Source organism: Copidosoma floridanum, unplaced genomic scaffold (assembly GCF_036245765.1).
Source record: "Copidosoma floridanum isolate Cflo_tuat_1 unplaced genomic scaffold, Cflo_Japanese_pri ptg000032l, whole genome shotgun sequence".
Taxonomy (NCBI): domain Eukaryota; kingdom Metazoa; phylum Arthropoda; class Insecta; order Hymenoptera; family Encyrtidae; genus Copidosoma; species Copidosoma floridanum.
In genome coordinates this window covers 6,794,016-6,821,717 of record NW_028321909.1, presented here as the reverse complement: position 1 = coordinate 6,821,717, position 27,702 = coordinate 6,794,016, and the positions used below count along the sequence as shown (strand labels likewise).

The window sequence follows — 27,702 nt, the reverse complement described above, 5'->3', positions numbered from 1 at the left end:
CGCGCATAACTGTATATCATACGTCATCTTTTGGCACGATCGCTCCTATTATACCGTATCTTGCCTGACAACTTAAATCCGAAGATCTATAAATTCAATGTTTGCAGGAATTCTTGCTCCCACGACAAAAACGGGAATTTTGAATTTGTTTTTTCGTCTTCATTGTGATTGTCCCTACTTGTGTTCTTACGCTACTGTGCGCACTAAATAACGTAAAATTACGCAAATCGGAGGTAAACTTTCATCTGACGTGGTTGTCCACAAGAAAAACTGTTTTGTAAGTACAGTTCAGGCAAGTATAGGATATAAATAAGCTTTCGGAGCCAAGAACTTGTGCGGACACTTGTAAGGCCGATCCCATGTTAATGCCATAAGCCGTACACGGAACAAGTACCTGTAAGTACACCTAACGCTGTCTTACTCCACCACAAAGGTATACCTAACATTTTCTTATTCCTTACGGTTTACGCTATACAGCATCAGCGTGGAAACGGCTCAAGTGTATAATTACGTGGAATACGTATGCGGAGCACGTTCGCGGCTATTCGCAATATTGCTATACTTGTAAATCACAACCAATAGAGTATTTAGATGCGTAATTAACTATATGTACGTATAGACGCGTTTTTTTTTTTTTTTTTTTCTTTTTCGCCAACCGGACCCTCACGTGCGTTCGTTTCGCGCTCGTTTGAATTAAGCTCAATTTAATCACTTATCATCATTATTCTCAGTGAGCTAATTGCGATCGTTTTTTTTTTTCTTTTCAAGATGAGCAATTTTCATGGAAAGCTTCCTAATTATCGTCATAATGTCTTAATGATTTAAATGAGCGCAAAAAGAACGACGCGGCCGTTAAACGTCTTCTTTCTCAATTTGATTTTACTCGGTCTAAATGTGCATTTATTAACTTTGGCTGTCATACAGGTTTTTTGTATTTATTTGACCTGAAAAAAAAGGTATCGTTTATTAAAGTCGGTGTATAAAAAAGAAGGGATAGTTTTTTTTTTTTTTTTTTTTTTTTTAACAAAATGCAACACTGCAGGAATTTTTTGTAACGTGATCTCACTATGCCTATGTTTTTCGTACATCGTTCCCGTAAGTTGGCCAGTTATTAATTTATTAAAACTTTATATTCGAGGCAAACATTCTTTTTTTTTTTTTTTTTTTTTTTTGTCACTTTTGGCCTAACTAACAAGGAAAATTGACGAAAATTAGTTTTTCATATCCATGCGTATGTTAATTTATATGTTTATATTTATATACGTGTGTGTGTGTATGTATAGTATATTTATGTGTATATTATATATAATATATAATGTATACCGATTTGCGTGATTTATGATTTCTGCCCGAGTTTTTTCACGAAAACTTTCGTACAACAAAAAATATGAGAAAACGTTTTTGCGGTAATTAGAGATAGGTACACTTAACAAGTGTAACAATCATTAAATATGTAATACATAGGGACTGTAATCCCATAAAAACATTCTAAAACTGCATTTTGAAAAATTCGACGAACGATTTTGGCATGCAGTTTTCAGGAATTTTACGTATTTATTTTTTGGCTCTAATAATAATAAACTTTATGTATATACAATTCTGTTATATTTATGTATAAACATGAACGTCTCTCGCTCATCCTTAATTCCATTGATATTTATTCGTAAATAGGAACAATAGAAACAGGAATGTGCAGTTGAAATATTTGTTGAGTACATTTTTCTAGCAACGATGCACACAATGTGTATAATGAACTTTAAAAAAACTCCAATCAAATATTTATATGATACACCAACATGTGGGGACTGTAAAAAGCTATCTTAATTTTCGGTGCGCAAAGTAGATTCTCAGTTTAAAAACGGTCGTGGTAAATGAATTTTCATCAGTTAGACCGACAGCTGACTTTTGCATCTGAAGTAAAGATAGTTTTTTTTTTCCCCAAAACGATAAATTTAATGTCCCTTTAACGCTTCGCTTATAATTATATAAACTTAGTAAAAATTCTATGAACAACAATAATCATAATATAACAACAATTTTAACAATCAACAAATTGTAAAATAAACCTCAAAGTAAAAAGTGAACACGTAATAGGTTTTTTCTATATCGGCGTAACGGTACGTATCGCAAACTTCAATACGTTTTCATAAAACTATTCATATACAAATGCAGACGGCCTTTTGATTGTTTTTTGATTTTATTACTTAACGATTAAAATTAATGGTGAAAAAAAAAAATTTGCTTACGTCGCACTGTGCAAATACACGAATGTGACTTACAATGGGTACTATTTTTGTCTCAATACTCGAATTTCTACTCGGACAGAAATTCTAGCTTCGCTGGACAACGTGTATATAGTTTATTTATAATTTATTTCAATTAATACTTTATTAATTGTTTTTCTTTCTCTTTTTTTTTTTAATAATTAATATTATTATTTTTTTCATCTAAAAATCTTGTGTCATTCGAAGCATGGCTACGAATGCTGTTCACAACCTTATCACAACCTTATTTAAGAGTGCTCCGACTGGTGTGGTCGAATATTAAAATTTTTTTTCATTTTCACAACATAGTGAGTAAGTATATATATATATATATAATTACACTTTTCATTTGAATATTTTTTTCCTCTATAACCCACGATCATCCTCACTTGTGTTATCCACTTATATTATATATAATGTATTGTAATAACAATTATATTTCCTGTGCCGTGCACCCATCATTTCAGCAGTGCATACGCATGATATACATTGCCCCTTTTTTGGTAAAATCATCACGAACGTGATTATGGACCTCAAACAATGTATAAAATATTATCGTTATTGCATTGATTTGAATGTTAAATTTAAACTTTAATCTGTACGTTGGATGTCAAGTTCAAACAAATGTACGTCACTTTGCGTTGGTATAAATAAAAAAATACGGTATAATTATGTTAAAAAAGACACATAGACAGGTACTCGTAAAAAACCCGTGTGGAGTTGAAAAAAAAAAAAAAAAAAAAAAAATCGTCACATTGTGTATTACATAATGTATACTCGAACCTATAAATTCTAAAAAAAAAAAAAAAAAAAAAAATAAATAAATTTCATCGTTTGAGAAGCCATAACGTTATAATATTGTTTTGCATTACGTTTTATAGTTATATAGCAATTATTAAATGCTGTTCACAACCGTTAAGAGTCCCGAAGTGACGCGTACGAATCAACGATCACTATTATTATTAATATTATTTTCGCCTCACAGCATTCACAAGTCGAGTCGTATATTGCCGCGCTTATTATTATTTTCCTTCTCCGTCGTGTGTATAAATATACACTCCGCGTGCGATATATTACGCAACAATATACGCACGGGAATCGGTAAGTACAAAGTATATATACCTACAACACACGATTCGGTGAGAAGGCGCCACTTTGCGCGATAAAGTACCTCGGAGCATCGGACGCGCCCTTTTTATTCATCCATTGGTCTCTGCGTGCATACGTTGTGTACACAGACGCGCGTCTCTCTGCACTTTCATCCCCTCGCGACAAGCATCGCCGCTCTCTCTCTTTTTCTCTCGACGTATTTTTTTTTTTTTTTTTTTTTTCAAGATCTCAGCCCACATTGATCGGAAGTACGGAAGATTCGGAAGCGATTGATTCGACAAAACGGGACTCCAAACCCAAAAACAGAGGGACGCGGCCTTGAGGAAGGAACAAAAAGTACAATGGGTAATCCACCACCCGACCGTGTCTTTTTTTTTGTTTTGTTTGTTTTCTTCTTCCCCGATCGGGAGAGAAGAAGAGAGATCCTCGTCGTGAGGCCGGCGCACAGCTCAGCCGGTGGGCAAACACCTCTCTCACCGGCTTCCCTTTAGGTCCCCCCCCTCTCTCTCTCTCTCCCCGAGGCAGTGACGAGTATACCTACACGGTGCTGGAAATCCAATGCGCCTCGTACCGAGTGGCCTAGAACTTGCAGGGCACGATAAATCGTCCTCCCCGGCGAGAACCTTCGTTGGAATTAACGCGTCGACCTTCGGCTCTTATCTCTCGCTCGTGTACGCGCGTTTGGAGAATCAAAGAGAGAGAGAGAGAGAGAGAAAGATGCGATCCGTGCACCCCTCGATCGAGGGGGTGGCCTTTCGATTGGTATATTTATCAACGGAAGCGAGAGAGAGAGAGAGAGATTAAGGGAGCGTATGAGTGTTATACTCAGCCCGTGTCGTTCAGTTGAGGTGTAGGAGTCGTCGGAAGGCCCTCCGGTAGTCGATGTTGAATATGGTGTAGATGAGGGGGTTGAGGGCGCTGTTGAAGTACCCGAGCCAGGTGATGAAGTAGATGAATTGCTCGGAGGGACAGCAGCTGCTGCAGAACGGTACGACGACGTAGGTGAGGAAGAAGGGCACCCAGCACACGGCGAACGTGCCCATGATGACCCCGAGGGTGCGGGCGGCGCGGCGCTCCTTCGACAGGGATATGCGCTGCCGCTCCTCGATGAACTGGTAGACGGTCGAGGTTGTACCGGGGGTGCCGGGCCCGCCACGGCGCGTGTGGCCCCCCGAGCCGGAGCTGCTGCCGGTGCCTGCGTTTTTTTCCCCCCCTTTCTATTATTATTATTATTATTATTATTATTGTTACTGTGCGCGCGATTCGCTCGGGACTTTTACGTTTTTTACCAGGACAAAAAATTGAGAATCGAGTCTTATGAGCAATAAAAAAGAAAAATAGAGAGTATTATTTCAACTGAATGGATATTTTGTGCCTTGAAAGTCCCAGAGTATGTTGTATACTATTTAAGGAAACATCGATTAGCTTGACGTTTCGGACGAATAAAATAGAATCGATATCAATTTCGTATGGAAAAAAAAAAAAGTTCTCCTCGTTCGACACGCTTTTTATTTCCAAAATTTTGTATAAAATAAACGTTTATTTGAATACAAAAAAAAAAAAAAGTAATTTCAATGAAATTGTAATATTTTCATATGCTAAGAAGCGTTGGACGCAAAAAACACTATCTACCATATAGTGATTCTCATCACCTGAAAAAAAAAAAAAAATCGTTTTGGGGTATTTCACGTTACACCCAAACGGCAAATAAATTACGATGGTACAGTATGTACCGATTCGATGAAATTTTTTGTCCTGGTGTACATAAAAAAACGAAATCAACTCGACTATAAATTTTTAAGTGTACAAATGTTGATGCGACACTCACCCGAGGCCTTGGGCGGGGTCGCCGGTTGGTGGTGCTCGCTGGCCACGATAGCGTCCCCACCAGCGTGCCTCGCGATCGTCGGGGTAGGCTGCAACCGGCTGCTACTCGTGTACTCGTTGTGGTTCGTCTCGGAGCTGAGCGACTCCTCAAGGTCGTCGGGCTCGCAACAGCTCGGCTGACCCCCGAGCTGGCCCTCATCCCCCCCCGGGCCAACCGCACCATCGTGCCCCTGCAGCCGATGTCGCTCGGCCTTGTCCGCTCCCGCCCCACCTCCGGCCGCCCTGGCCCCCGTCGTCGACATCGCCCCCAACCGGCTCTGCTTGGCCCGCTCGCGCAACCTACGCCTCGTCGCCAGGTATATCTCCGCGTACACGATGCTCATGATGATCAGGGGCACGAAGAACGAGCCCAGTGCCGAGTAGACGACGTAGCCCTTGCGGCGCGTCAACTGGCAGGGCGTGCCCGGCTCCAACTCCTCCGGCCAATCGTTCCAGCCTGCCAGGGGTGGCGAGCTTATCGCCCCCGAGAGCAGCCACACCCCGGCTATGGTGCCCAGGACGCGCTTCAGGGTGCGCTTCTGGGCGTAGTTGATCGGATCGGTGATGGCCCAGAAGCGGTCGAGGGCTATGGCGCACAGGTTGAGGATGCTCGCGGTGCAGCAGAGCACGTCGCAGGTGAGCCACAGCTTGCACACGTGAATGCCGAAGATCCACTTGCCGAGGACGAAGTAGGCTACGTTGAGGGGCATCACGAGGATGGCGACCGCGAGATCGGCCACGGCCAACGAAACGATGAAAAAGTTTTGGACGATGCGTAACGGCCGGTACGTGAACACGCTCATTATCACGAGAAAGTTGCCGAGGATGGTGAGGATTATGAGGACCCCGAGCACGAGGATCACCAGCCAGGCCTGCCATAGGCTCAGGTCCGAGCCGACGTCGAACTCGTGCTCGCTGCACTCGGCTGCTCCCTGCACCGTCTCGTTTGGACTCTGATGATTCGGGTATAAGTTATCCATGCCAGCGGTGGTGCCGCACCTCCGCCCCCTCCTCTCACGCCCGTCGGGCCCTCCGTTGTTTCGCTGCTGCCGGTGATGATGATGATGATGATGCTGTCCTCGTTGTCTGACGCAGCATCATTCTCGTGGTCGTCGTCGTTGTCACTGCTGCCGTCATTTTCCCCTGCGCCTGATGCCGATGCTGCGACAATTTTTATTTAAAAAAAAAGAAAAAAAACCACCATTCAACCGTCGAGTTTTGCTGTTGCCTTCCCGCCATGTACGACGGCGATGATTATTATTATTATTATTATTATTTGTCATAAAAAAAATGACGATGGCGCGATGAATAACCTGCGCACGTATGAATTGCAGCAGCTCTCGCTGCAAGTGATTATAATTAGTAAAAAAATGTGTACAAAAGCTGGTGGAGGAGGAGGAGCAAAGGGTGGATTGGGGAGAGAAAAAAATCGTACGGCGCGTAGGGTGCATCGGCCATACACTCATTAGGGGTGTCGTGACACACTTACGATACTCCTGCCCTTGTCGTGCGCCTCTGCTATTTTCATTCACTCGAGCACGAAATATTCACGCGTCTCTCCATAGAAATGGAAAATCAACCCCTTCTGGAGTTTTTCTCCTTTTTTTTTCTCTTTCTTTCTTTCACTCCGGTCGGGCTTCAGTTTGGTCTTTGTATTTATTTTTCTTTTTCTTTTTTTTTTTTTTTTTTTTTTTTTTGCTGTACTGCTTTATTTTTGTCTGGTTAACAATGGGTATATACCATCAATGGTAAGCCCTTTCGAAATTTGAGGTAGTCGGTGGTGCGAGAGTGTTGCTTTTGCGAACTTTTCAGATTTTCCGCGTACGTTTTGGAAACTCAAATATTTTTTTTTTTTTTTTTTTTTCCCGATACATCCGATGAAAACTCGAGTGATGAATAAAAAAAAACTGACTCCAATGTCCAAGCAAGAAACCCTTTGACGACGATAACGAGCGTACAAATTATTCATCGAACCGTACTTGCAGCGCCCTTTACATCACTCTGGAAATCGGTAAATGTTTCAGTTGGAAAAAAAAAAAAAAAAAAAAAAAAACCTAAAAATAGCCACCATCTCGAACCGAAGTCGAAAACTAAAATGTAGAAACAAACGACGAGAACTTCATATGACAAAGAGTGGCCTTCCAATACGTGTATAGATTAAAGGGACAAAAGTACAGGCCGAAGGACTCCGCTCTGCTATCGACGAAAATCGGCGGGACGTCATTAAACGTCGATTGATACACAACGTCCAGATCGATAAACGACAAAACAAGGTAAAATAGCAGCGAGTTTACCCATGTACATTCATATATACACACACACACACACACACATATATATATATAATATACATTACAGAGGTGGAAGAGGACGAGGAGAGGACAATAAAAGACTCCGCTGCTGATACCCACACGTATAGGTATTTCCACTGCAGTGTGTAGCAGAGCGCGGTGGCGGCGGCAAGTAGCAGCCGTATCGATTCGACGTCATATATATGTATCATAAACGTATCTATTGGATATGTATATACATATGTAAAAGCGGAAAAACGCAGAGGCATGTCATTCAGCCACGTAAGTGGGCCGATTACGCGGGATGCGGATGAGATGGAGGATCGCGAAAAAAAAAAAAAAAAAAAAAAAAAAAAAAAATTCCCGCAAGAGTACAAGTAGAGTGAGAAAAGACAAAAGTTTCCTTCATATGTACACAGGGCACAAGTAAAGCCACACCGCTGGGTTGTCCGTGTGAACGGATCTGCGTCCGGTTATTTATATAAAAGCGATTCGCAATAATCAATAACCCCCTATACACGCGCGCTTCTTCTTCTCCTCTGTACGGGCTGCTGGGGATGTTATTATTATTATCAATATTATTATTACATTTATTATATACAGGTACGTGTACACTGGGGAAGGGGGGGGGGAAATTTCGCTCGGCCGATCCGAGTTGCGGCCTCCCCTCGCTGCCGCCTCCTCCACCACCCCTTGCTTTTAACTCTTTACACACACGTACACTCGCGGTTTGCTCTCCCGCACAGCTTCCCTCGGACTATTTTTTTTTCTTTTTTTTTTTTTTTTTACTCTCACCCCTTTCACCACGCGCTTCCATTTTCCTCTTTCACACAGGTGACTCCGGATATTATTTTATATACCTTTTTTTTTTTTTTTTCAATTCAACAGAATTGCAAAATTATTCGCCAAATAAGGTATATATGGTAGGCGCCCTCACGTATAACCCAACCATTGATGCGCACAGCCTCCCTGTCCTCCCGTCGCTCGCTGCAGCGGCTATATTTGTCGCGCTCTTTTGATTGATTAACTCGTTTTCCGCCCGGCAGTCCGTGCACAGAAGCATCAAAGCTGCAGGCGCGCCTCAACTCTTTTACCTTTTTTTTTTTTTTTTTTTTTTTATTTTTCCCCTACCCCTTTCACCTCGGTCTTTTGTATCCCCCACACGCACATATTTATACACATACACAGGGTACAAGGTATCGCATACTTATTGCTCCCTTGGGTGCAAGTCGAGCTTTTTCGGTGTACGATACGCGATGACGTTCGCAAAAGGATGTAATATACTTATATACATATATATATATTTCTACCGATGGATATATCCAAGCTTTTTCCAAGCTCCATTCCCTGTCTAGACTCACTGGGTCACCAGGTCTCACATTTATTTATTCCGTCCCCAACTCGAGTGGGGCGACGATGATGCGTTACAACATACACAAGTGCCCCGACCCGAGCACCAATTTATTAACACCGTCCAATCAACCATGTACGCGTATAAAAACAACCCATCGCTTGGTCGGCCCGTACTTGCGGAGTCACCGTTTGAGGATGACTTGTTTATCGTTCTCTATTTTGTTATCGCGGATAATATCGTCGCTCTCTCCGAGCAAACACACCGCGCGTACATATTATACACACGGGTAAACAGTGTGTCTACTGGAGCAACACACACACACACACACACGGGTACGGGTAAGTAAAAGGGGAAGGGGGTGGGTGGTTATCCTCGAGTCGGTTTTGTCAAAAAAATAGTTGGACAGTGTCTCATCGTTGCGCATACGTATGAAGCAATGAGGGAAGAGAAGGGAAAAAGGCGATGTCGTACCTGGACTCGGAGTGGGCAGGCTGCTGGACGCGACGACATGGTCCCGCTCGTCGAGAGCACTGCTGAGCTCCTGCCAGCGCTACTGACAGCCTTGCGTTTTCCACGCACCATATGCACCAGCAGCAGCAGCAGCGTCGACGGCGAGCTTTTAGCCGCCGATTCTGCGCCCTGGGAGCTTTAGCGTCGTCCAAAAGACGCCCGAAGGATATTTATATGCTCGGGCCGGGGGAAGGGAGAGAGGGACGCCCGCGCCGTGGGGTGTGTGTATCGCTGTGTAGGGGACGCGGAGGCGAAAGCTCCGGGAAAAGGCTACTACTGCTAATCCGGGAGAGGGATGAATTTTAATTCGCGATGCACCTTCTTTCGCGTCTCCTTTTCACTGTGTAGCTTATACATATCTTGTATGCACGTTTTCAACGGCCCCTCCACGCTCTTTTGGATTTTTCTTTTTCCCTGCAGCGCCCGGACATTTTGCCTGCTGGCTGCGTCAATGTGTACCCCCCGCCCACCACCGCTTTTGTGTACGGACCATCCGTCCGCAACTTTCGTAATATAAAAATTTTCCGGAGCAACTTTTCTTCCGTCTCCTCCTCTCCCTTGTTTCGGTCGACGCCCACCTTTCCGGCTCTATCTCCTCCCCCCGCTTTTTGTCTTTTAATTTCGAGAGCTTTTTGCACGATGTGTACGGTGCATCTCGGCTTTGTTTTTTCCAGCAGCCGTTGCTTCCATCGATTTGCACTCTTCCCCTCCCCCACCCCCTTTTTTTTACTCCTTACGCACCTGGTTTTTTTCTTTTTCTACCACCTATTGATGGGGAGTTCTAATTTTAATACCACTCGTCCGATTGTTCCACATTTTTGTGAAACGACTGCATGCGTATACATTTTTAAGATCATTTCATACCGATTTATTACGAAACAGCTCTCCAGATATTATTTGTGACGGTACACCCATACCCGAAATCTTATACACGCATACATATACGTATAGAATAGGCATGGAGGTGTTTAGCGCTTCGAGTCATCGGGGGAAGATATGAATGATAGGGTATTAAATAAATGCCAAAGTAACGACTATAATCGATATATTACGGCCGTTATCGTGGACTGGGTTTACAATTTATCCAATTTATTAATCAATGATACGAGGGGAACGAGAAAAAGCCCGAGATATTGTATTATCGAGTAGACAGAAACATTTTATTTATATCTTTGTTAACAGTAACTTTGATCTTTTTTTTTTTTTAATATTATTTAAGTATAATAACTGATACTTTTATTGAGTGCCATTATTTCTATCCGAGAAACGGATGGTAAGTATTTCTTTAGTCATATAATTACAATTTTATACAAACGGTTGTATGAGTTTGCTCACGCATGGCCTTATTTTAAAATGATTGAAGTAATTAATCTGATGATATGAAGATCCTTCGATACCTTTCTATTCGACTTTTTTTTTTTTTTTTTTTCTTAAAAATAATCTGCCATACTGTGTGATGTTTGAATTTTGTCGATGAAAAAAAAAAGTTAGCAATGCTTGTTTTATTATTTTAATTATTTGATGTAAAGTCGTTGTAGGTAACTTTTTTTAAATAATCAAGATATCAAAAGTTACATTAAAACGATAATACAAAAACGAATTTTGTATAAGTATAAAATGTGCATAGTTACATGTGCATATTTTAAGAGATAAAAAAAAAATGTCCCATCATATTTTAAATAATTCGAGGACACAACAATTTTTACAGAGGTCAAATCGAATGAAAATCAAGAAAGACCGAGCCTTTCTAAAAATGCCGAAATAACTGAAAGTGTAGCAAAATAAAACAGCCAACAATGAAGGACGAGTTGTTAGATCTACAAAAATGAGTCATTTGTTTTATTTATCCATCCCAAGTTTTAGTACCGATAAATCAAAGCAGCCTTCCGATAAACTAGCTCTTAGTCAAAAAATTTTCATACATAATATATACAGTCATTATCGCTTGTAGACTAGTTTATTGATCGTACGGCTGTATACAGGACCATCAGCCAATACCCAACGGAAGGGTCCGCTGGGACTTGTCAAACATCAGTCAACCAAAGCAACATTTACACCAGAACCGAAGAGCGAAAAAAAAAAAAAAAAAATTGAACAATCAATTCTTATCGCCATCTTGGGGATCTTAAAGCCGCAAACGACGCGTGCCGATTTTTTCCGATAAGGATTTTTCAAACAACCAAGGCCTCGAAGATACAGAGCCGCGTCACAATAACCGCGCTGTGAAGACAAAGAATCAATGTCGCTCGCGAATCGTTGAAAACTTGGCGGTGCTGTTCATACGTACAATAAAAAAAAAAAAAAAAAAAAAAACTCAAGTGGCAAACTATACCACCCGGCAACCCGGAAAGAAAGATTATTTTTCAAAAAAAAAAAAAAAATCACCTCTTACCGATAAACCCCAATGCATACTAAAATCAGCGCCATCATCGAATCGGCAAAACCCAGGCTTGCGTGCATCACGCATATCCACCCAATGAACGCGTTAAAAGAGCGAATATGTAAGTACACAGGGGTTCGATAGACCGACATCGCGATTAGATTATACTTAAATACATATACATACATATAGGTATTGTTATTGTTATCATATAGCACTCAGTCAGTCAGCTGACAGCGCGCGTCTACTGTACGTGCAGGAGCAGAGAAGAAGGAGAGGGCGAGGGTATAAGGTGCACGTGGCGCGCGTGTGTACCGATAATAGTCAGGAAAGTGACAAAAATATACGGGATCTCCGTTGATTCGCGTGTAAATCACCCAACTGCACACATATTATATGTGTATACATCCGATCGGTAGTCCGGTTCGTTTCATCTGTGTTGTATATGTATATAAGGCACACACCACGGGATATAAAGACGATGTACCGAATGACGCGCGCGATCTAATATGTATATATGCAAGAAGAGCTTCTGAAAAACAGAAAATCATCATCACGTAATTACGAGTTCAAGAGCTTTACTCGCTGGTGCAGTGTGTGTCTGTGTGTGTGTGTACAATATGTACTTGTGATCGGGGAGAGGCGCGCGAAAGCGCACTGATAAGCCCGTGGCACTTGTCTTGCGGGCCCGTTGGCTCCGAGACTTCTCGGGTCGTACAGTCGCATTTGTACGGCCGAGCAAGCGCGACCTACCAGCTGGGGATAATCAATCGTCGGGAGCGACGATTCGGTTGTTAATTTATTGAAATAATCGGTTGGAACGAGTCGGGGGCATGTACGGGCAGCTGATGGTCGGCTTGCAGCGCTCGGGAGGGAGCCTCAGGCGCACGGCTCTCAGGGCCTACTCGTCCTCCTCGAGTATGCCCCTGTCGATTCACCTGACGCCGGTGAGTGTCTTGTTGTACACCCTATCATTTTTTTTTTTTTTTTTTTTTTTTTTTTTTTCTACGCTCTTTCAACAGTTCATTGTCTTTGTCCTTATACGTCTGCATCGAATATACATACACGTGTTACTTGCGCCGATACAAGAACCATGGGTTGTGGTGTACTGCTATTCGTACACTTTATTTACCAACATTGTATACCTATTATTGATTGATTCATATGTACATGGTACACCCTGTACAAGTCGATTTTCGATTTTCAAAATCGTTATCTGGTTTATTATGCCGTGATTTATCGTGGCTCGAGTACAAAAGGAAAAGGGGGAGCGAAACGCTAAAAGAGTTTGTCTGATGTTTTCTATGCGCGTCTCCGCGATTTGCAGAAACACTTACTCATACATTATGCCTACACTTTGCCGCGATAACGATGATTTTTATGCAATGACTAGCGAAAGAGAGAGAGAAAGAGAATAGTTGAACTTTAGCCATATTATTTGTTATCCACGAGTGCCATTATCATCGGCTGCCATCATCTCCCTGATACTTGCTTAATTATGTTACACATATTGTACACCGTTGCAATATCTTTTGAATTACAAGTATACATATTTATACAATACATAGGTATGAAAGATTGTAAGATCAAATATTTGTTACTGAGAGATACGTTTTTTTTTCGCAAAATCAATCGATCGATTGAATTGGATATCGGTAAAGAGGAATCGCGTATGTGTATAATGTGCGTGTAAACAACATGTACCTACACGTGATGGCTCGCTGTCCGAGAAACGAGGAGATTATTAATCTACGATACGGATATGATATATGTAAACGTGGATAAGAATTAACACAATTAAAAATATAATACGGGTCTCACGTGTTGGGAGTGTGTATCGGTACACACATATTATCTGCTTCACAATAGGTACCGATGTTCCTTTATCTATATACGAGCGCTGTGCACTTTATATTACACGGTGCACTTTCGATCGTGTGATATGAATCATCGATGCGCCGATCGCTAAGCGTAAAAAAAAAGATTTAACACGAAAATTACACACTTAATCCGAGAAGCTACGCACTCCGAAGTCTTTGAAAAACTCGGAATGCCTTATGGGGTCTTTTTTAAAACACGAAGAGTGCGCAGTCCCTCGCAAAAAGCATCTCTATTGATTTAGAGGCTTTTGTAAGCCGCGAGCTCACGCGACGCGATGGACCTATAGAGATAAACAAAAGAAAGAAAAAAGGCGATTGCCGATCGTATGTAATATTATGACACCCAACAGGGCGGCGTCACCAACCGGATGGACCTCCGCCGGGAGCTGCAACAGACGGCGGAGCGCCGGCGCCGGTCCAACTTCACCGAGCGCAACCAGCTAAAGTACGCCCGGCGATTGGTGGTGAAGCTCGGCAGCGCGGTGGTGACGCGCGAGGACGAGCACGGGCTGGCCCTCGGCAGATTGGCCAGCATAGTCGAGCAGGTGGCCGAGATCCACAACGAGGGCCGCGAGTGCATCATGGTGACCAGCGGGGCCGTGGCCTTTGGCAAGCAAAAACTCGCCCAGGAGCTCCTCATGTCCCTGTCGATGCGCGAGACCCTCAGCCCGGCCGATCACACCCGCGAGCACGCCGGTACGCCCCATTTCGAAAAGGCCCAAGTATTAAATAAATATAAAATAAAAGGTGGGTTGTTGTGGTTGTAGCGCGGATGCTCGAGCCGAGGGCCGCGGCGGCGGTGGGCCAGTCGGGCCTCATGTCCCTGTACGACGCCATGTTCGGCCAGTACGGGGTGAAGGTGGCCCAGGTGCTGCTGACCAAGCCGGACTTTACGAACGAGGAGACCCGGAAGAACCTCTTCAGCACCCTGAGCGAGCTGATAAGCCTGAACGTGGTGCCGATCATCAACACGAACGACGCGGTGTCCCCGCCGCCCCAGGCCCCGGACGAGGAGGTGTCCGGTGGGGCGGGCCGCCGGGGCATATCGATCAAGGACAACGACTCGCTCGCGGCGATGCTCGCCGCGGAAATACAGGCGGACCTGCTCATCCTCATGAGCGACGTCGACGGGATCTACAACCTGCCCCCTTGGAGGGACGGAGCCAAGCTCCTCCACACCTTTAGCTCGGATCAACGGGGCGCCATCACCTTTGGGGAAAAGTCCAAGGTGGGCACGGGTGGCATGGACTCGAAGGTCAACGCCGCCTTGTGGGCCCTCGACCGCGGCGTGTCGGTCGTCATATGCAACGGCACCCAAGACAAGGCCATCGACAGCATAGTCGCCGGCCGGAAGATCGGCACCTTTTTCACCGAGTCGTGCACCAGCTCCGCCCCCGTCGAGGTGGTCGCCGAGAACGGCAAGTCACATACATCCACACTCTACATACTCGTACAATATAATTAATAATAAAAACAATGACTTGTGTATAATAATAACGTAAACCAATCCATCCGCAGCTCGGCTGGGGAGTAGGGTGTTGCAGTCCCTGCTGCCGGAGGACCGGGCCGGTTGTATAAACAGCCTGGCCGATCTGCTCGAGTCCCGGCAACCCGACATCCTCGAGGCGAACGCCCGGGACCTGGAGGAGGCAGCCAAGTCGGGTCTGGCCAAGCCGCTGTTGTCGCGGTTGTCGCTGTCACCGGCCAAGCTGCGCTCGTTGCGAGACGGTTTGCGCCAGATAGCCGACAACTCCCTGGAGAATGTGGGCCGGTGCGTGAGGCGGTGCAAGCTCGCCGATGGGCTGGAGTTGCGGCAGGTGACGGTGCCGATCGGCGTGTTGCTCGTGATATTCGAGTCGCGGCCCGACAGCCTGCCCCAGGTGGCGGCCCTCGCCATGGCCAGCGCGAACGGGCTGCTGTTGAAGGGTGGCCGAGAGGCAGCGCACAGCAACCGGCTCCTCATGGAGTTGGTGAAGGAGGCGCTGAGCGGGGTAGGTGCGGCCAACGCGATCTCCCTGGTGTCGACGCGCGAGGAGATCGGCGACCTGTTGTCGATGGAGGAGCACATAGACCTGATCATACCGCGGGGCAGCTCGGAGCTGGTGCGCACCATACAGGACCAGTCGAAGCACATACCCGTCCTTGGCCACGCGGAGGGCGTCTGCCACGTGTACGTCGACCGGGACGCCGAGATCGGCAAGGCTCTGCGCATCGTGCGCGACTCAAAGTGCGACTACCCGGCCGCGTGCAACGCCATGGAGACGCTGCTCGTGCACGAGAGCCTCGTCGAGGGCCCCAACGCTGGCTTCTTCACGGACCTCATCGGCATGCTGCAGAAGGAGGCCGTGAGTCGATCTTTCGCCCTTCCTCGCGAACTTGAAAGCTCGGGAGAGGATTTTTTTTTGTTTGTTTTTTGTTTTCAATTTTACCGTTTCCGATAAGAGTGTTGTCTATACCGTTGTGCAATCCATCCAATCGCCGCGCTCGCTGTGCAAGATTGTTGTTATTGTTTGGTCGCTATGCGTACGAAAAGAAACCATCCCGCGTCTGGAGATAAACTCGACGCTTTTATCGCGGAAGAAAATTTTCACTGCAAACGAGGGTTCGAAATTTTTTTTCTGTAAGCTCGAGGTAGGCCAGTCGCAGGGGTGATCGGCGAGTCATTGGTAAAATACCATACAAATCGGCACTCTAACCGATTACCATTTTCGGGGCGAGTCTTCGTGCATGCGGAAGAAATTTCGAACTTTCATCGGTATAAATTTGCTTCCGCCATGGAAAAAACGGTTGTTCGTTGGGAATTGAAAGCGATCGAATTACAGGTGAAAATAAACGCCGGGCCGAGACTGAGCAAGCTCCTGACGTTCGGCCCACCGGCAGCCAAGAGCATGAAAATCGAATACGGCGCCCTCGAGTGCACGGTAGAGGTGGTCTCGAGCGTCGAGGAGGCGGTCGGCCACATCCACAGGTACGGCAGCGGGCACACGGAGGTCATCGTCACCGAGGACCAGAAGAGCGCCTTGTACTTCAAACGCGAGGTCGACAGCGCGTGCGTCTTCCACAACGCGAGCACGCGGTTCGCCGATGGCTACAGATTCGGACTCGGCGCCGAGGTTGGTCACAACCCCCCCCCCTTTTTTTTTAATCTTCCCATTTTGTTCGTAAGTAGATGAGAATGATGATCGATTGGTGGTATAGGTGGGCATTTCGACGGCGAGGATACACGCGCGAGGTCCGGTTGGCGTAGACGGCCTCCTCACGACCAAGTGGATCCTCAGCGGGGACGGGCACACGGTGGCCGACTTTGCGGAGGGCGGCTCCAAGACCTACCTGCACCAAATGCTGCCGACCGACGGTTCCTCGTGATCACTGCCCTCCCCCGCGCGTACACCCTTAGGTTGTCTATTCCCTCCCCTCATCTCCTGTTTCGATGACGCCACTTTGTCATCCTCGTCTCTTCGTCATCGCTGGTGGAGTGTAATTTTATTATTTATTTAGATGATATGGTGTTCATCCGCTGATGAATAACCCAACATGTAATACATACCAGCTGGCTGTTGTTGTTCTTGTTGACGGACGCGATTTTCGTTTACCTCTCCTCCCCCGCACTCCTGACCCTTTTTTTTTTTTTTTCGTGGTATCGTGTAAATTAATTGTTCTACCCATCGCTTGATGATACTTTTTTAATACAATTGAAGATCGTCCGGCTGTTGTTATCGTCGCGTTGAAACACTTTTCTTATCTGTTTTAAGATGTACATAAACATAATATAATACATACCTGTCGTTTAGTATTAAAAATATGCTCTATTGTTTGTACGAGTTTTATATTTTACTCGATTGCGTCCCTTTAGAAAATTTAAAGTTTTACCATTTGGTCGTTATTTTGTCTATTGGTGATTTTTGACTTGAAAAAAAAAAAAAAAAAAAAAAAATCAAGTGTAGTATTTGAAGGTTCTCACTGCGTGTTATCGCACACGACACAATATGCCCCTAATGGTGCAGTAAAGTATGATGATTATTCTTGCACTTGGCGTCACGAGATTGGAGCGAAGCAACGTCTTTCAAAGCTTTTTCAAGGCTAGTGGAAAATAACAAAGTGTTTTCATTTCAAGTTTAATTGGATCGATTTCCGTATGCCGCTAAACATTTTTATTCACAAAGTGTCAGCCAAAGATGAGTGACTTTATCTACATCTCTTTGGTCCAACGCTCGATCATTTGCGTAACAGAAAGATGCATTAAAAAATTTTTACAAAGCTGCTGCGTCATTTAATAATTATGACGGATCACGTTATCCATTATTTCCTCTCATGTCACGTCCAACTAGAAATTCGATAAAAGCATATCATTTAATGACAAAAAATGGACCTACTTGCAGTGATGGTATTTATATTTTTCGTGCAAAAATTTGTTTTATTATACGTCGGCTATGGTAAAAAAAAAAAAAAAATTGATGATTAACACTTAACAACGACTGCACAGTTAGATAACTGTTCGAAATTCCATACGGTCGATATTGTAGTGCAAGCTCACAGAGCGGGAACACCAAATGGGTAAGTTTTGAGCTTATTTTATTTTTTTTTTTTCTGTCATAGTTTTTGCATTATTTAGAGAAAAAAATTTTTTTTTTTTTTACTCTGAACTACTAGCGCAGATCGATGATTCGAGCAAACGCTGCAGTTGCCTGAAAAGAGGGGATCAGTTGTTCCCGCAATAACTCGAAATTAGGTCGTTTGAAGTTATTAAGCGATAATAAATTTATTTAACCGGCAATAAATTTCATTGACAGTAAACAAATTTGATGTATCGTACAAAGAATCGAATAAACAATGGTTGTTTTGTTATTTTGTTGTTTTTTTTTTCTCTCTCAGTGCTTTGCATTTTTCTTTTTTTTTTCTTTTTTTTTTTTTTTTCGCAAATTCGATTGAGAACATCCATACGTATACACACACACACGCGCGCGCGTCATCAGCTAGATCAATTTTATTATTTTCTTATTAAAAATTAATAATTTAAAAACGCTCCTGTATACATCTATTAAATATTTCAACAATATTGGCGCCTTGGGCAGAACCCGCTGCTAACTATATAATATATGTATATATAACCGCACGCTTCGTCCGTTCTTCTCTGACTGAAAGTTGATCATACTTATCAAAGGCCATCAGGATAGTCAGTTTAATATATTTTAGTATTGTACAAGTTATAAATTTTGTTTCGTGTAATTTCCCCCCTTTCTCTTTTTTTCCATTTAATTTTCTTTACACTCTCGTTTTTTCTTTGAAATTAAATTTCGGAGGTATACATCTCGAACCCATCCTCTTTCGAGGTCTAGAAAAACTTTAATGACGATAATAATAATAAAAATAATAACAGTAATAATTTTATGTTAACACCATTATCGTGACTGCTTGCATTATTTGAATAAATAATAACTTTTATTTACAAAACATATGTGCAGTGTAACAGATTAAAAAAGTTCTTTCCTAGATTATTAAGTAAATATATCTATATGTATTTATCGTGACTTTATTGTTAACGTTATTATGTACGACAGCCTTCAATAACAGTAAGTATGTATCCCTTCTTTTTTTTTTTTTTTTTTTTTTTTTTTTTTTCAAATGATCTCCCGTGTTTTCATATCGTCATCCATACAATTGCACGGTGCATCGCAAAAGTGATCATTTGCTACGTACAAAAATGAAATTCGGGCAAAAGTCATTGTCGAATCAACGAGTGAGACAACAACGTGATTACATCGTTGGACTAACGTGCAAACGTACAACTTTGGTGTAATTAAAAATCAACTAGTTGTCCTCGATCGGGTACAATTGAAGAAAATGTGCTCATCGTTGCTCGTATAATAAACATATAGAATTACACGTCCATTTGTTGCGCATAACTTAACCAACGAATCTAAAACGTAACATTCAGCGCAGCAACAAAGCATATACTCTATGACAACTTGTGGGTATACACGTATGCTCTGAAAAATTCAAGTCGCTTTATCTCTCGTACAAGAAGTTTCACACTCATACGACTCTACGTACTTTTTTTTTTTTTTTCAGTTTTGTTACATTTTTTCTTTTTTTTTGTTTTCTTCGCGTCACTCAATCTTGTTTATCGCGTAGTATTACCTAATTAGCTACATGAAGTAGTCCATTTTTTTTAATGGAGATTGTACGACAGATAATTTCTATGTTAATATTATTATTATTATTATTATTATTATATAAACAGTTCTTAAGTCGGGAAGTTACTCTCCTTTAATCTCTTTCGTCGTCAAATCCATAAACAAAGATTCTCGCATTAAAGAGCTACTATATTTGACTGCACTCCGTTTTATTAAATTATCAATTTTATCCTTCAAACTTTCGCCCTTACGCTCGCACGATTTTTTTCGTCCAACCGACCCTGCGAGAGTATATTAGTTTGTTAACTAAGATTTCGTCTGGCAAATTGTGTATATATATTTATTTTTTCATCGATTCGCATCACGTTTTAGATGTTCCTTTTCTTTTTTTTAATTAATTATGTTTTGTTCTTGTATGATTTCAACTAATAAAGTGAGTTATAAATATACAAATCATTAAAAAAAAAAAAAAAAACTTGTGAACGAAACTCGTTGAATTTTTTTGTACAAGATGCGATCGAACGCGTTTTCACAATTGCTCGATTATTCTTCAGTACAACTCAATACAAGGCTAATTATTACTTGAGAAAATCATCGAATGTCTAAAACGACATGTACTTGTTTTTTCAGTAAAAATTATATCTTAGTCTACTTTTGAATGTATAAAAGAAAAAAAAGAAATCCTTAACTAGTGTATAGTTTGATACGCCATGAAATACACTTTTTGTGCCATATACCAAAGTATTGCGTTTCTCACAATTCCGATTCGACCTCAAATGTACGCACACGCACGCATACAGCATAAAAGGGAATAATTGACACATTGAAATTTTCGAGAAAAGTCTTTCTGTGCTTCGATGAATACTTTATGTATATGTGTGTGTATTTATACGTTTTAATCCTCATCATCTGGAGTACGGTGTAATTTATATACTTGGCGCAGGTACAAATAATAAAATCAATCAACGTGCATCCTTAAAAAACAAACGCGAAGTAGTTGCAGTATATTGATGAGTATACGTTGTAAACGGTCCACACGCGCGTGTATACGAATAAATACACACACCCCGACCTCGATTCGTCATCATGTACAAGTCGATTACAAAAGCTTTTGTTAGTTTTCCGTGGTGATTCGGCCAGTGCCAAAACATTGTTTATTATATATATATATATATATTGTAGTGTTATCATCATGTATAAACACTCTTCGAAGTTGGACTCGTCGTAGAAGAGCGAGACCTACGAATGGTGATAATTTGTGGAAAAAAAAAAAAAAAACTGCCGAACGATGACTGTGGGTGTACAGGTGCCGTGTGTACACCCCCCAACAAAACTCTTTCATCACCGGTACAGGTGTACACAAGCAGAGCCGCTGAAAGGAGGAGGAGGCAGAAGCTGGGGGTAGGGTTGGGTTACAGGTACTCGACAATGTCGCACTTGATGGAGATGTTGGGACAACTGGCGACACTAGCGCCGTACCGGCTGGTGGTGCTCTTGTGGCGCTCGGTGAGCAATTTTTGGAAAATCGGCAGTATGGTGAGGTCGAGGAGCTCGCCGTCCGACACGGCGCTGTACATGCTGGAGGAGCCCGGCTGTCCGTGCTCCCGGGTGCCCCGAGCCGTGGCGGCCGAGCGCGGGTTCAAGGAGCTCCCGAACTTGTTGTTGTGAATCGTGGCTACGTCCGGTGTGCTCTGCACGTGCTCGAGCCGGCTGGCCTGCTGGCGCAGCTTGTTGGGCCGGGCCTCGCCGGGATGGTGCAGGCCGGCGTGCCGGTGCGCGCAGTCGCGCGAGCGCCTTGCTGCCGCGCGGTGGGGACACTCGGACACAGGGTGGCCCCGTTGCCCCCGATGCAACTGATGCTGCTGCTGCTCGTGGTGGTGGTGGTGCTGCTGCGACGGCGGCTGCCTCGGCTGATGCTGTTCCCGCGAGCGCTCCGACACCGAGCGCTGCATACTCCTGACCAAGACCCCGCTCTCCTCACGGCGTTCTGCGGCAACGACAAACGTCCAAGGTATATCGTGTGTGGCTTTTAAATTCTAAATTTTCAACGTCAACGGAATCTCGTGTCACATTGCCAAAATCTACGCGGATCCGTCAACATTGAAATTTACGTCACGGTGATCAATGATTCAAAGAGAAAAACTCAAAAGCCACGGTAATTGTACAGTTCAGCGAAGCAAGTCTCGCTCTAATCTTCAAGATCTCGTTGAAACGATACACCCCCAGTAATGAAAATATAGGTGACAAGCATCGCACGTACCCGTGTCGGAGGAGCAGCTTCCGGCGAGGGCGACGCTCGGCGAGCTGGCGTTCCTTGGCTGGTCGTGGTGCCGGTGCCTCGTCGGCTTGCCGCCACCTCCAGGCTGCACGTCGGCCGAGCCATTGAGGACGAGAGCGGGCCCGTGGAGGTGAGTCCGGCCGGCAGTACCGGCGACGCCGGCCGGCCCGCCGGTACCCCCGTGTTTCTCGCACCTGTAGCCCGTGCCGAAGCTCAGGGCGCGCTTGTACCCGCAGTCGTTGGCGTGCCCGCAGACCCGGGGCAGGGTGCCGAGGGTGTCCTCGTACGCGACGCGCGCCACGTTCTCCGTCGATATGTAGCTGATCGAGTTGGCGGGCACGCTGGTGCGCCGGCGCTCGAACAGCTCGTGCTGGGAGCGGGCGAGCTCGGCGCCCTTGGCCGAGGCGCGTCGCTTCAGGGACGATTGACCCGGTCCTTGTGGCCGGTGGTTGTGCTGGTGGCAGGCGTCCGTCGTCTGCTCGTGCAGCTCACCGAAGGAGACGTTTTTGGCCGGTGGGGGTGGGGTCGGTTGGCGGGAGCGCCTCGACGGGGCCCGCTGGGGCGAGCCGGTGTCGCTCTCCTCGTTCGAGTGGCTCTCCTCGACGTACTCGGTGGCGACTCGTCCGTTGGGTGCCCGGGCCGGGGCCTCCGGCTGGGCTATGCGTGCCCTGCGCCCGAGGGTCGACACCTCGGCTGAGGATGGCTGCTTCAGGGCCGAGGGTAGCGGCTGGTGGGGCAGGCCGGTGCTGCGCTCGCTCGGCTCGATTATACCCAGGCTCCTCGAGAAGGACGTCTTTTTTCTGGGTGGAAACAAGTTAAATTGATCCTCGCTGTTTCGACTCAACCGCAATCCCGCGTTTCATACGTACTTGGCGGCCTGTTGCTCCAAAGTGCTCACGTTCACGTAGTCCCCTTCGAGCTGCGAGACGTTCGTCGTCGAGTTGAGGCTGCACATGGACATCGAGACGTCGGTAGTTTCCGTGGTCACCGACGGCCCTGCAAATTTCCAATCCACAAGGTTATACGTTATACACACTTGTTCCGACTCTGCACATCAGGCGTCCAATCACCGCTACGTTATTATATGCAATCCAGCAGTCAAAAGTTGTTTATAAGCACTAAAATATATAGATGTTTGTATACTAAAGTTGGAAAGAACGAGCGTGTTTGCGAGTGTAAAAAATATGTATGAAAAAACTACTGATGCTGGTGCTGCTACTGTAACGTTTGAGGCCAACCTCATATGATAAATACATACCTACTTTTCAAGTCACAACTAACGAGCATTCAATCGAGTATCGTAAGTTTTGCGTCCTACGGGATCGAACATTATTTTGCAACGAATCGTTACAATTTTGAAAAAATGTAAGGACTACGTGATCCAAATTATACGTGATACAACGCTACTTTGGCAATCGAGGACAAAGTGAAATGTCATGCAGGTGCACGAGTCGGGTGATTGGCATTTACTATCGTTTCATGGTCGAAGACATGGCAATTTTGATGATGGACTGACCTTTGAAATTTTGCGTGCTTTGCCGCTGGACTGTGAGCTCTAACATACACATAACACCGTGAGTTAAAGGGGAAACTTATCTTTTTTTTTTTTTTTTTTTTCTTTTACACTTTGTACAGAATATAAGCTTGAATGATTTTGATAATATTTACATTGTCTTTTGAGGCAGTGGAGAAGAGATGGAAAAAAAAGGTGACTATACAAAACTAGGAGCGGTAGGTGCGGAGGAGAGCATATATTATGTAGACAGAAAAAAAAAAAAAAAAAAAAAAAGGAATCGTCCTTGCCTTCTCTCCTGATCGTTGGCGCCTCGTGCCTCGGAACGGTCAACCTGTCCATGGCAGTCTGCGTGTCCCCGGAAATGCTCCCTTCATCGCCCAGTCTTCTCATGTACATCTGCAATCACGAGTGTTTCCCTCGTTTGAATGAAACAAGCAAAAGTCGAAGATACAAGGGAAAAACCAAACCAACATCGAGCTCCGATTCCTTGTCTTGGAGTTTTTTCCTGAACTTTTGATTGGCAACCGTCGCGTCCTTCAGCCGGTCCTCCAACTCGCTGATGCTCGAATCCCTCCGCGCTTTCGACATCGGCTTCAGCGTAGGTCGGAATCTCTTGTCTATTTGGCCCTGAGGATTTCTCCGCAGCTCTATGAGCTGCCGGACCACGAACGACGACCATTAGGTTTTAACATACGCGTACGTATATTATGTGTATCTATATGATTAGCGCAACATACCTTGGGCACGAAGACGAGGCACAGCGTGGCGGTACTGCAAAATATGATGAAAACCGACAACATGATGAACATGGCGTCCTGCTTGTCGGCCAACACGAAGCTTATCGCAGCCCCGGTTATGCACATTATCACGACGTTGTAGACGCTCATGCCGACGTACTTGCTGTCGTTAAGGGCTGGTATGCTCACGTGTCGCGTCTCCCAGGCCAAAAAAGCGCCGAATATCTATTGTGCGGATGTTTTTTTTTTTTTTTTAATTTCTCATTCGACGACCAACGAAAATGAACAAACAAACGTTTATACCATCAGAAGACCCTTGTAAGCGTATATGCATCCCAAATATATGGTCATCCTGTTGCTCTGGCAGTACTCGTTCTCCGGGAATATGACAATGTCCTCGCTCGATGGGTGCAACTAAAAAAAAAGAATCATAAAACGTTGGAGAACGACGAAAACATAGGTAATCACGTGTAGGGTCTTACGTAGGGCTCCATCTGCTTGGTTTCCCGGTAGAAAGGATCGGCAACCTGCCAGGTCGTCATTATCGCGAGATCGATGAACAATAGTATCCCGACGACCATGAACAGCTGGTAATCCTTGATGACCTGGAGGAAAAAAAAAAAAAAAAAAAGAAAAAAGTTAAAAATAGCCAAAGCCTCGGTGGTGGGTGTAAAAGGTCGCGTCTCACCTTCTTGTTGAGCTTGACGTCGGTGAATATCGAGTGGACGCGCCAAGTCTTGGAGAACATGGAGCCAAAGGCCAGGGAGAAGCCGGCCATGAGGAGCCAAGCCCGAGCCGTGCATATGTACGGGAAAGCCGTGACGCTCGACAGCTGCGAGTCCAAGCCCAGAAAGATGACGCTGCTGTAGGTGAGCATGCACCCGACGATTATGAGGTTGTTCAGATGGGGCGACGACATTTTTATGTACCTGCACCAACGGACAATTATTATTATTGTTTTTTTTTTTTCCTCTCCTCTTGGCCCGATGTTGCGGATCGAAAGCGGACATATGCACGTACCTCTGATTCCGATACCTGATGTTGATGGCGAGGAACACGGCGGCCATGACGATGCCGATGCTCGCGGCGGAGGCCAGAAGCACGTAGATCGATATGTTGACCGTCGAGTGCTCGATCAGGTGGACCGTTCTGTCCTTGGGCGGGTACTTGCCGCGCCAAACCAAGGGCTCGCCCCTCGACAAATCCAACGTTTTGCTGATCGCGTCGTACTCGCCGACCTTGACCTCGCCGTTGCCACCTGTACACACGTGCGCCGTGACCATCAATCGGTGCCATCACCAGCAAAAAAAAAAAAAAAAAAAAAAAACTACTCACTTTGAAACTGCTTGAGTAGGATGTAAGCCTTTCTTTCGTTGTCGTAGAAGCGCACGGGACCCTGTAGGGAAACCGAACAACAGCGTTGCATGTAGGTGTAAACAAGAGAGAGGACAGGCGGGATGATCAATGGACTTACGGTGACACCTTCGAAGCTCGTGTTCCTAAGCGCCTCGAGGAACAGTCGTTCCCAGAGCTCGTCCCTGTAGCGAAAATCGGCAACTGTCTGGTTCCGCCGGAAGTGGCGTATTCGTCGAGCCACGTGCTGAATCGCCAGAGCCACCGCCCATATGCCGTCGTACGTGTAGCCGTGGAAGCGCGAGTACTCGGCGTCCCGGCGCGCGTCGTACTCCTTCAGGTACTCGTCCGGCGTCTGTTGGAAGCGAACCTTATTTATTTATTTTGTTTATTTATTTTTTTTTTCTGGTATAAAAACGACGGATTAATATATAGTCATGAAAAAGGATACAAATAAATGTGCGAGTACATAACAATTGCTGGGAGAAAACGCTCAAGTTAAGTTGGTACGGGTAATTTGGCAGCGATTCATAATTTTAGCCGGTGAATCGGTACGAATATTCTACCTGGTTCGGATACTTAACGCATATAAAAGCCGAGCAGGGCTTTAAGCTTAAAAACGTTGGATTTCTCCTCGGTGGCTGAGTATAGGTGCCACGAGGGAGGGGGGGGGGGAAAAATTGATCTGTCAGAGAGACGATCGAGACGAGAGTGCACTTATACAGACGCGTAACGTGTGCTCATTTTCAAAGGAGAGCGCTTTCGCGTACACGCGACGGGATCATCTCTCTCAAGTGGCGCACCAGCGACGGGAACGAGACGAGTTATATATACATCGTCGATTATTTTTCACGCGAGTATTGAATACATGCCGTGCACGTACATGTGTGCACATATACGTAGACGGCGGGGGGCACAAAAGCCCCGGGGCTCTCTCACTTTATTTGCTCGAGGGAGCGTTACACGTATACGCAAAAGCGCGCCGACTGTCACTTGCACGGCGAGTTTATCCATCACTTTTTCTTTTTTTCTTCTTTTTTTTTGCCACCCGTCAATCCACACGCGTAGGGTGCGTTTGGGAATTTTGAAACGCAAAAGGGCGCTTGAAGCGAAATAACAAGAAGCTAGACGAGTGGTTTGGAAACATTTTTTACTATCCCAAGATTCCCAGAGACGGCAAAAGTGGCGTTTTCAACGGAGACCCGTGCGTGCGTTTGCACTTGTTTTCCTCTTCGTTAGCTCGTGCCGGCGTCGAGGATCTCGCGATGGTCCAATTTAAGTTTTTCGGCCAGCCGTCGCCGAAAAACTTTTTCCTCCCGCCCGGAGGCGTCGCGAGAGTTGCCAAGAACCCGCCGAGAAGTACCTATATACGCGGAGCTAAACAACCGGCTGTGCGCCCGTGACGAGTAGAGTGGGAAAAGGAGAGAGGGGCAATAAAGGGCCCCTGGGCTGTTTCCTGGCGTCGATGGCAGCAATAAACAAGACGAGGTACGCATGTATGGATGCGGTGGGTATGTACTCACGATTCCAGAGACGGTGATCTGGCGCTCGGTCGATAGGGGCAGCAGGTCCGTGAGGATGGTGCCGTGCAGCGCCTCCTGGAGCTCCGAGGGTGCGCACATGACGTCCGGGCTGAGCCACCACTTTTCCGTGTACATGCCCACGATGACCCACTGGTACTTGCGACCGTACATTTTCAGTCTGCGCTCACAAAGGGCCATTTATTTTATGAAGTTTACCAAAGGGGGAGGGGCTGGTTTATCACTGGGGGTTGACGATAACTTGATCGAGCATCCGAAGGATTTCCGGGGCTCCGAATTCAGTCACAAGAGCTTTTTTTCTTTTCTTTCTTTTTCGAACCGTTAATACAATAGAGAGAGCGTGAAAAGTAAGGCTATCGATGCTATCTTTGTTTTCGGGAATGAAAACCATTCGAGCGACAACTCATACCGAGAACTTTTTTCTTTTCAATCCTCCTTCGTACCATCGTCATTAAAACACTTTCGAATAAGCAGACTTGGGCACAAGC

At 45.0% G+C, this 27,702-nt stretch overlaps 3 protein-coding genes across 3 annotated transcripts in view; 1 reads left to right on the top strand and 2 right to left on the bottom strand.

The window, feature by feature from the left end:
- Nucleotides 1–4,167: 4,167 nt before the first annotated feature.
- On the bottom strand, nt 4,168–9,425 carry Oct-TyrR (Octopamine-Tyramine receptor). The gene is made up of 3 exons (XM_089597334.1): nt 9,357–9,425; nt 5,203–6,401; nt 4,168–4,569 (listed from the first exon to the last, which is right to left on the bottom strand). The coding sequence occupies exons 2-3, from the start codon at nt 6,218–6,220 to the stop codon at nt 4,214–4,216; spliced, it is 1,374 nt and encodes a 457-aa protein (XP_089453460.1). The 5' UTR covers nt 6,221–6,401; nt 9,357–9,425; the 3' UTR covers nt 4,168–4,213.
- Nucleotides 9,426–12,369: 2,944 nt separating this feature from the next.
- P5CS (Delta[1]-pyrroline-5-carboxylate synthase) lies at nt 12,370–17,469 on the top strand. Its single transcript, XM_014362819.2, has 6 exons — nt 12,370–12,722; nt 14,006–14,351; nt 14,423–15,073; nt 15,174–16,000; nt 16,478–16,768; nt 16,854–17,469. The coding sequence occupies exons 1-6, from the start codon at nt 12,609–12,611 to the stop codon at nt 17,019–17,021; spliced, it is 2,397 nt and encodes a 798-aa protein (XP_014218305.2). The 5' UTR covers nt 12,370–12,608; the 3' UTR covers nt 17,022–17,469.
- A 3,706-nt stretch (nt 17,470–21,175) lies between these two features.
- Nucleotides 21,176–27,702, bottom strand: part of GABA-B-R2 (gamma-aminobutyric acid type B receptor subunit 2) — a 51,237-nt gene continuing 44,710 nt past the window's right edge. The window contains exons 5-18 of the mRNA XM_023390249.2: nt 27,197–27,374; nt 25,795–26,028; nt 25,656–25,716; nt 25,341–25,578; nt 25,009–25,249; nt 24,803–24,925; nt 24,624–24,734; nt 24,321–24,545; nt 24,055–24,237; nt 23,871–23,979; nt 23,584–23,622; nt 22,937–23,063; nt 22,050–22,867; nt 21,176–21,776 (exon numbers count right to left, since the gene is read on the bottom strand). Coding sequence (XP_023246017.2) covers nt 21,202–21,776; nt 22,050–22,867; nt 22,937–23,063; nt 23,584–23,622; nt 23,871–23,979; nt 24,055–24,237; nt 24,321–24,545; nt 24,624–24,734; nt 24,803–24,925; nt 25,009–25,249; nt 25,341–25,578; nt 25,656–25,716; nt 25,795–26,028; nt 27,197–27,374 — 3,262 coding nt within the window. The 3' untranslated portion in view covers nt 21,176–21,201. The remainder of the gene's footprint in view (nt 21,777–22,049; nt 22,868–22,936; nt 23,064–23,583; nt 23,623–23,870; nt 23,980–24,054; nt 24,238–24,320; nt 24,546–24,623; nt 24,735–24,802; nt 24,926–25,008; nt 25,250–25,340; nt 25,579–25,655; nt 25,717–25,794; nt 26,029–27,196; nt 27,375–27,702) is intronic.

Coding starts and splice junctions, on each gene's coding strand:
- Oct-TyrR (XM_089597334.1), bottom strand. CDS start 6,220: ATGGATAACTTATACCCGAATCATCAGAGTCCAAACGAGACGGTGCAG. Junction 4,570..5,202: donor GACCCCGCCCAAGGCCTCGG/GTGAGTGTCGCA, acceptor AAAAAAACGCAG/GCACCGGCAGCAGCTCCGGC.
- P5CS (XM_014362819.2), top strand. CDS start 12,609: ATGTACGGGCAGCTGATGGTCGGCTTGCAGCGCTCGGGAGGGAGCCTC. Junction 12,723..14,005: donor TGTCGATTCACCTGACGCCG/GTGAGTGTCTTG, acceptor GACACCCAACAG/GGCGGCGTCACCAACCGGAT. Junction 16,769..16,853: donor GATTCGGACTCGGCGCCGAG/GTTGGTCACAAC, acceptor TTGGTGGTATAG/GTGGGCATTTCGACGGCGAG.